At 35.6% G+C, this 9,835-nt stretch overlaps 1 protein-coding gene across 1 annotated transcript in view; it reads left to right on the forward strand.

Annotated features, from left to right (window-relative positions):
- The window catches only part of mcf2l2 (MCF.2 cell line derived transforming sequence-like 2), an 80,919-nt gene extending 74,866 nt beyond the window's left edge, over positions 1 to 6,053 (forward strand). Inside the window, exons 32-34 of the mRNA XM_059340746.1 lie at positions 1,205 to 1,314; positions 2,056 to 2,165; positions 4,862 to 6,053. Of these exons, the coding sequence (XP_059196729.1) occupies positions 1,205 to 1,314; positions 2,056 to 2,165; position 4,862 (221 nt within the window). The 3' untranslated portion in view covers positions 4,863 to 6,053. The remainder of the gene's footprint in view (positions 1 to 1,204; positions 1,315 to 2,055; positions 2,166 to 4,861) is intronic.
- The last annotated feature ends 3,782 nt before the right edge of the window (positions 6,054 to 9,835 follow it).

A 9,835-nucleotide genomic window follows, 5' to 3' on the forward strand; every position in this document is an offset into this window, starting at 1 on the left:
CCATATTGGGACTGTGGAGGATTGAGAGGGATCTGACAATACGGATCTCTTCACCGGCAACCTGACTAAGAGAAGTCGCTGCTAATTCATGTTAGCATTAACTGTTGCATTATTCATTGGGATGTTAATTTTGGTTGGCAAAAACCGTAAACAAAATGTATGTTAAAACCGACTCCTTGGAGTGTCTGTTAGTCGAACCAAACGCTGAAAAAGACATTTTTAATGAACACAACGTTTTTATTTAAGTGAAAATACAGTGAAAGGTTCAAAGTTATGAGACCAAACAAGTAAATGTCCTTTTTTTAAAATTAAAAAGTGCCGTGGATACACATTGTTTTTCTTCTCTCCTGATGACGGCTCACCTTATAAGTAACCTGTCAATCAAAGGTAGCCACGCCCCAAATCATATGATTCATTACCTCTATTTTCTTCTAAATGGGGCCTTTTTTACACTATTAACATCAAATTATCTTGAAGAAGATGTTTTAGTAGTGATTGAAACCATAGTGTTGGCCTAAAAAAAATTCTGATGTAATAAATCAAGTGACAAGTTTTCTTATTTTGTAATGAAATCAATGGACCAAAATGTTTCTGCAGCCACCGTCAGCGACCCCTGCTGGAATTATTACGATTAAATGCAGCTTAAGGCACTTCCAGGTTTGCCTCACTGCTCAGACCCTGAGGTTGCCACTTGGGTTAGCTCTGTCACAACAAGGGGGACACGGGTTCAAATCCAGCTTGTAGCTCCTCAGTGTGGAGTTGCATGTTCTCCCTGTTTCAGCGTGGGTTCTCTCCGGGTCTTCCAGTTTTCTCTAACAGTCCAAAAACATGCAGCTTAGGTTCAAACGATGTCAGTTGTTTCAGTGCCTGTTTGATTCCGAGTGTTTGCTTGAAGTGTTTAGGTGTATCAAAGTGAAGAGGTCCACATTTTTCGGCCTATCTGTTTTATTTCTTGATATAAAACAACTTCCTGGGCTGTGGAGGTGTGATGCAGTTTGTCACTGTCCTTTTGAGAAACACAGTCATTTGTGTGTCTTTGGACAGAGGGGTCAGTGGTTTGACTGTGAACAGAAAGGCTCTAGATCTGCTGCCATATAATCAACCGCTGAGTAAAACGTGTGTCTACACCTAAAGATTTTTCTCGTAACCCTGCTGCTGACAATGAACGTGTAATTGGTTAATGATGTGTATTGATTCCTCTCAGGCTGGACACAGCGGTGTCTCCCTTCCATGGACGCGGATGACTTCGAGACGATCCCCTCCAGTGCAGAGGAATCCTCCAACTCTTCAGAAGAGGAGGGCAACAATAAAAATGTAGGTAGCACTCAAGATTGCACCACATTCTTGGCTAGAAAATGGAGTAAAGTTTATCACTTAGAGCGTTACAGGGCCTGCTTAGTTTCAAGAAACTACAAGGATGTTTTAGACGGTTACCAAATACCCCTTTATTTAATATTGATGCCTCTGCATTGCCTGCCATGGTGCCACAAGGCCCAATTCAGTACATTAAAATAATGAAAATGTAAAAAATAAATAATAATGATAATAAATATAAATAAAAAAAGATTATTTAATAGGTGAGGATAAATAGGTACATAAATAAAGAGAAGAGAAATAAAAACAATAAAATAAAATATATAGTAATATAAAGGGAGGCGAAAGAGAAAGAGAAAAATGTATAATTATATATATATATATATATATATAGGTATGATATATATGATACAAACAATACAACACAAGAAAGCAGAAACACACTGCTCAGATTCTGTCAACCACAATCATATGGGTTGAATGAACAGTCGAAACTGATAAAAAAAAATTGAAATTTGGATTAACTTAATTTTTTCGAGCTACATTTAATTAAATAAAATAAGATTGTCATAATTCTGACAATATATGTTGAAATTACATGTATTTTATAAGTGGAGTTAAAAAACACATAATTTCTATTAAAATATGCTTAAATAATTTATGTAACATTGACTAAGGGTCAAAATAACTTTTTTCAGTGTGGCTAATTGCACATTATGACTTCTTTATGTGTTTCTGCAGGGACGCCATTTACGGGTGCAGCTAACTTATGATTCTTGTGAAGCGCGAGACCTCTCTCTGAAGACAGGCGACCTGGTCCAGTTTGTGGAGGAAGTGGAGGGCGGACACTGGTGAGTGTCCGGAATTTGTCAAAATATATTTTATGTTTCATTCAAAAAAATTCTGAGCAGTGAAGCTTGTTGTTTTTGAAAGTTTGTTAAAATGCTGCAGTTGTTGTCGTCCATACATGTTTGATATCAGTTTGGTTTGACTGAATACTTTGTATCGCAATACACACCATATCGCAAAATGCTTAAAACCGCAATAATATCGTATCGTGACTCAAGTATCGGGATAAAATTATATTGTGTGGCCTCTGGGGATTCACAACTTTAATATTAACATGTTTTCTGAAATAAACCATTCATTCGTTGGCCTAGAGATTCGAGAATTGGGCTTGTAACCGGAGGAGCGTATATTTACCAAATGTTGATACATTTAAACATTAAATATATTGTCTTGGTATAGTTTCCAATTGAATATATGTCTAAATGTATTAACAAATCATCACATTCTGTTTTATTTACATCCCAACTTTTTTACATATAGATACAGTTTTACATAATAAGAGCCTTCTTCCACTTCCGCTACTATCATTAGTAATTATTATCCATATCATGGCTTACCTGTTAAAGTCTATCTTGGGTTTGATCCACATTAATTCGCTTAGCCTGAGAAAAGAAAAGAAACGAGTGAAACAGCCACTCCTCCCTGTTCTAGGATTAAAAGCTCAGTGTGGCTTGTTTTGAATTAAAATTTCTATCAATGCTCTGATGAAGAACTGAAACACTGAGTGATGTTTATGGGATGACTGATGAAGCAGTGGGAGATACAACAACAAACCGTGTGACTAATATTCTATTATCAAATCAAAAGGGAGGCTGAAAGCAAAATGGCTTAAGATGAATAATAAATCTCTGTTTCACCACCAGTTCTCCTTTTTTACCATAAACAAAGACTATACTGCCTTTATGGAGAAGCAGCCTCTTGAATCCAATGCTGAATGAGTGTTTCATGCAAGCTCCCTGCATTTGGAAGTGGCTTATATGCTATTAGATAAAAGCAATACTTGCTTTGAATATGCTCATTTTTCATCAGCTCATACATATTTCAGTCCATGAAACCTTCCGTCTGCTTCTGTGGGTTTTCTCACTTACTCACACTAGTCTTTCATCCTCACTTCAGGAAAACTTTAAGAATTCATAGTGCTTCTTTTTTTCTTAAGCTTTTTTGTTGGATCAAAGTTAATATGCAACTTAAGGGAATTTTCAGTACAATTTTGAGGTACTTTACTTGACTATTTCCATGTTATGTAACTTTATACTTCTACTCCACCACATTTTAAACTCAAATAAATTCATTTTTTTAAAGTTCACAGGAGAAGGGCTCATAGCAAGACTGCATGCTTTTACTTTGAAAATGGAAATTTTGTGGAAATTAAGTCGTCAGCGGACATGTGAAAACATCTGTGTGATGCGAGAAGAAGCGTAGAATTGAGATACACTGAGATTCCCAAATGCTGGTTCAAAAGTTGTTTACTTTAAGGAAGATTTTAAAAAATCATCGAAATTGTGAATTTATTTAATACATTCAAATCTTTGTTTTGTACTTGTGTGAGGTGATTTATATTGATAGATAAGGCATTTACACAAATAATAATCAGAAAATCTCTCTTTATACCAGTAGCTTCTCTCACTTTACAACTCAAAACAACTGAGAGCTTTTATTTTTTAGAATTTTATTATTCTTTTATTTTGTAATAATCTGAACCTTACATGAAACTTGAGCATGGACTGAACATCACATAAATGTGTTGATGAGTTCATGATACGGTGCCACAAAATTTACTCATACAGCTCTCTCTCTCTCTCTCTCTCTCTCTCTCTCTCTCTCTCTCTCTTTGTTTCGGAGCTCTGTCTGCCCCTTATCTCATCAATTATCAAATATCGCTTCTTTCTCCTCACCTGCCCTTCTTTTCTCTTCCTTTCATTTCTTTTTCTGTTTTGGAAGGTTTTTTCATACTTTAGGAGGACAGAACTCCAAACACTACACTGAAAAAAAGTTTTTGGGAGTGACATTTACTTAAAAAAAAAAGCTGGGCAAGTTTTTCCACACAGAAAGTGTTTGTAATCTTTACTCAGGCTGTTTCTAAGTAATTTTTATTTAATAGAAACACTTTTTAAATGAAATTACACAAGTAAATTGCAGATTCACTGATGTTCCTCAATTACATTTTACTTAAATATCAACTGATTAAGCCAATGAACTGGTTTAGTGAATATTACTTGGAACGAATGATTAAATTTATGTACAAAACTGAGGACACATAATAACAAACAATCACTAAATAATGCACTACATGAAAAACTGATATTTTAAAGTAAAAACACTGAATTCATATTTCTTTGTAGAATTTGTATAGATGATTGAAATAATAATTACAGGGTAAAAACAAATCTATTATTTTCAGTGTAGCAGCTGATTTCCAGTATTTTTTTGTTAGTTTTTATGCAATCTATGGCTGATATTCTTGCAGATATTAAACACCTCACTGTTATGTCTCCTTGTTTTACAAACCTGTTAAAGCTGCATTGTTTGGTGTGTTTTGTTTTATTGGCCCTGCGGTCCTGGATGTGCCTCCTTCTTTTTAAACACTTCTTTGATTGAGAGCTTTGTCCATATCACCCTAGTTTTTTTTATCATGTATATAAAGATCCCAGACTGTATTTAAAGTTAAAGCTGACTTGAACCTTTCTTGTTTTTCCAGATATCTTCAGCGATCTGTTCACAGCAGCACTTTCTGACTCGGACGGGGAAAAAAGCCAGAACCTGGGGAGTTGTGTCTCAGGACAGCAGATGGATGGACATTGTAGTTAATTTCATTGAACTACAAACTTTTTTTTATTTATCCCAAACATGTTTTACAACTGCTATTTCCTAGACTGGACTTTAAACATCAACTACTATGAGTTTTCTACTCGTAGGTCTTAGTATGTGACTACAAATGCCTGTTGTTGTTTTTCAACTGTAGTTTTTTTTTATGTCTGACACGTTGAAGCTTCTCAGTGAAGCCTCTGGAAAAAGCCGGAACCTTAATATGCCTGAATGTTACAGTGGGAAAGCCATATAAGATATTTTACTCATGGAAGTACCAGCTGTCGTATGTGAAACACTGAAGAGTGCATGGACGTGGACACTGAACTTGGCATCCAAAATTGGATGAATTCACATGACAAACTGTAGAAAAAACAAGTCTGGAGAGGGGCTGAATACCTGGAAAATCAAATCCAATTTTAGACTTGGATAACCTTGGGAAAAGTGATGAATCCATGTGTTGGCTGTGGGCAGGTCTTGGCAATATGCCCTGTTTTGCTGCGCTGAAGTAAAACTCTTTGATACCAGGTTCTGCCTCAGCTGCCCTGCTCTGGCCGCTTAAGCTTTTCAGGACACTTCGCAGCCGCTGCAGTCTCCAGAAGAACCTAGAAGTTGTCTTACTTGACTCTTTAAGCCTGATAATGCCCCCACATAATATCATGACATTACATCATGTAATATTATCTCAGTGTGCCCAATCTCACATCCTGTAGCCTTGAAAATAATTTGTATAAATTGCTCTAAGAGCGAGAGAGATATCTCTCTTTCATTTGTTTATTTATTCAATAGGGACTAGGCTATTTATTAAGCTGGTCTTGGACAGTTTCTGACAGAAACCTTATAAGTATGTGATTGTTGAGACATTATATCATGCTTGGTATTAATGAATACTCCAAAGTTGTGTAAATGACACCCTTTTTGGCATAGACTGTGCCAAAGTCAAACAGAACAGCTTTTGATGGGTTTTGACTGAATACATATGTTTGCTGTAATGAATTTTCATATCCATATATAGCAAACATAACAATATAGGAATATAGCACTGTTATGTTTTGTTTTTTTCACTTTTCGCCAAGTATGGGGAAAAAAATTATATATATATATATATATATATATATATATATATATGGACCTGGAAGAGAGGGTAATATTTTCAGGGGAAAAAAATCAAAGATTTATGTGATTCAAAGTGGCAAATCTATGGGAAAAAGTCACAGATTGATGATAACAAAGTGTCATATACATAACCAGTGATATCCTTCATCTGTCAATTGCATTGTAGTTCCTGGTGCAGAAAAGCTCTCACCTCATCCAAATTAGTACGGTGTTTTCTTCTGTATAGTCCCAATTCACAGCAATATCTCTTCAAAGTCTGGATACTTATGATAATATGGCGATTCTGGGTTAAAACCACGATTATTTCCTTATTGCTAAATCTGGTTGAAAAGTATAATTTGATTAAGTCCCAAACATGCAAACATAGTATACAGTATGCTGCAGCTTCTGTGGTGATGCAGTTCCTTGAAAAACAAAACACTAGCCTATTTTTATGACTTTTTTTTCTCATAAATCTGCTACTTTTTTCTTTGAAATATAACCCCCCTCCCCCAGGTCCGTTTTTTTTCTTTTCTTTCAAACTTGGCCCTAATACGCCGTCATAGAATTAGGGTTGGGCGATACGTTAAAATTTGCTGCCCGCCAAGTGTCGACTGCCAATATACTGTACATGGTGTATCATAAAGTTGGAATAAAAAATATATTTTTTTACTTCTTTCCATGAAATGATTGTGACAATGTGATTTATTATTGACGGTAAAGTGTATATCTTCTTAAAACTTTATTAATCAATCTCTTCCAAACATATTACAATGAAAATGATACCACAATTAACACAGAATTGTGTCTGAAAACAAACTTATTCCAACTTTATGGGCGACCGTGTATGATGGCTGTACACTTTTCCCCCTGACTGTCTCTCTCTGCAACACATTCTGTTTTTTTATGTTTTAGACCATATTTAAATCAGGTTTCATCTCTGTGATGTGATGTTACTTGGACTCAACTCTACATAATGCAACAATTCTTCCAAACCATACAACCACATCTGTTGTTTGTACCGACATTCTGATATGACCAACAGGAGCATTTCCTACATTGGTGCTTCTATTGGTAACAGAAGATCAGCTTATTCTCATACCTGAATGGAACAGGCACAGTTACATTGTGTAACATAGTAACATTGTGAAACTTTGGCCGCTTGGTTACATTTAGGCAACAAACCTACTTTGTTAAGTTCAACAAAACTCTCAGGAAAACAGAAACCTAGATATCAGTTAGCAAGGAGGTTGAACTTAATACCATATACACTTAATACCATTGTGAGTTGGCTCATTTTCAATGGATGGGTATATTGATCATACACATACTTGACCGGAGACCAGACTGATTGTATTCTAACCTTGAAATTCTTTGAATCTGAGCACTGGGTCATTTTGCAGCGATGTTTTCATATTTATGAAAGTCTTTTGAAGTCCATGTGGAAAGCTGTTACACCAGTGTTTTAGTGTTAGTCAGATAGTAGCATTTTTTAAGCAATTTGTGAGCATTGACACTGTAGGTTGGCACCAGACAATTTCTGGTGGTACCGCTCCATTTCATCAGTGTCCATAAGCCTTCTGAAAAAGTCCATTAATGCAGATAAAGTTAATACAGAGTTTGGATAGAAAGCTCTGTCTGTATATGGATACATATATTACATTGAGCATAAATGAGCACTTAGTCAAATATTGCATATTTTGGGGGGTAATGATCCATTGAGTGTTGTGTTGTTGTACACCACATTCCCTCAGAGGCTTTTTGGCATTGTATTATATTTCTACTGACAAATTCTATGTCCTGTTCACTGAAAAATCCAAAATTGCACCACTGTATTTAGAGAAAAATTGCGCATCCCATCACAGGAAGATTGAATTACATTCAATCTTTGATTTATTGTAAATAGTGAGAACAAAATGAAAGGATAACAAAAGGCTAAATATTTGCCTGTGGACTGAATGCATGTGAGAATGGATGGAGAGTAGATGGATGGACGTAGGGACAGACTCATGGATGGTTGGAGATGAATGCATAACATGGTGATTAATATGTGCAGTAGATGGATGACTGAATGGATGAATAGATGGGTGGTTGAACGAATGGGAAAATAAATAGAAAGACACTTTGGCAGAACTCTATTAAAAGTCATATACATGAATATGAGACTAATAAATAAGAAAAACAATCCTCTTGAGCATGCTGTATATTTTGTCCTATGCTTAAATGAAAAATATTGTATCTTTGTAAAGAAATATTTCTATTGTATTGCATCCTGTTGTAATTTTGTCATTTAACATATTATAGAATGTATCGAGTCTGTATATTGTACAATCTGTTACTGTAATGTACATATTGATTTATTGTAATAATAATGCATTTACAATATTCATTTTGTCACATTGTTTTTTTTAAATGTTGTATAACCTTAAAATAACAGCTTCAAAAACGTGGATGCTACACTTAAGCATATTTATCTGGGACAAATTGGGGAACATTACAGATGCTGAGTGGTTTCAGTTTCAACCGGCAACCATTTTTCTGCTGTTCGGTCGAGGATTATATTTAGGTTGAATACCAAAAAGAGCTATGATAAGGTTGGGTCCAATAGGTTTCCCCAAAAAATTTAGTAAAAACCCTGAATCAACTGAGAAAGTTTCATGGTGATATCTATTATTATTATTTTTTACCCTATTCACCTGTGGTGTCTTTACTTTATTGTCTTATTATGCTAGTTATGCAAATTGTGCAAAGTGCAACTTTTAGCAACCAAGTTAAATCCCATCCATTAGGCCTATAAATGACATTTCTGCAATAAAACTTTAGGGTACTCAACATTTCTGGGTTCAAGAAATTACGACTAGACGATATAGAGCTTGGGACACAACAACAATGTGCTGATGAGTATTGACATCTGTTAAATGAGGCGTCCATTGAAGAACATATCTTTTATTTTGACAAATTGAGTCCATGCTCTGTTTTCAATTGGATATGTCCAGCACAGATTGATTAGTTAAGCACTTCTGACAGTAATGCAACTTCAGATCTCTTTGCCATGCCTCCTTCATTCTGTCCAGAGAGGGTCTCCAAGCATCAAGTTGACTGCTGGAAGAATTATGTAGGGTTAATGTTTTAGCATTAAGGGGTATGATTTGTTTTTCTTACGTGACCAATCCCTGTCCTACAAATATTTGTTTTGACTACATGTTGTTCAAACATGTTGTCTATATACAAGTCATTAAATCTGATGTTAGAGAAATGCATTGAGGAAACCTTCAAAATTAAATTATTTGACACCAACAAAAAATCCTCACCTATTTCTCTGCGCAGATCGTTTGATGGGGAATGATGAGCAGGAGATGTCCAAGTTCTCAGTTTAACATAATTTTATTACAATACGTCAAGAAATGTGCAGTTATACAGAGATCCCTGGGTTCACACATCACTTCCCTGATACACATGATTAAGGCGGATCAGTTCATGAGGTATGACCCCCCCTTATGTCCCTCGAATCCATTCTTATATTCTAACAATGTTTTACTAATCATGAAGGTAGATTTCTTCCAGGAAGTGCCACCCTCTTGATTCACCAGTTTTAATCAATATAGGGACACGTCATGTCACCAGGCAGAGAAGATAGTTACCTCCTCTCCCCAGCACACTGTGTCCATGACCTGGCCTGCCCCCAAAACATTCAACACAACCTCCTGCCTTGTTATGACTTACAGAGATGTAATTGGAGACACAGATGTTGCAATGTGCACACAAAATATAA

Source organism: Centropristis striata, chromosome 9, assembly GCF_030273125.1.
Source record: "Centropristis striata isolate RG_2023a ecotype Rhode Island chromosome 9, C.striata_1.0, whole genome shotgun sequence".
In the NCBI taxonomy this organism is placed as follows: domain Eukaryota; kingdom Metazoa; phylum Chordata; class Actinopteri; order Perciformes; family Serranidae; genus Centropristis; species Centropristis striata.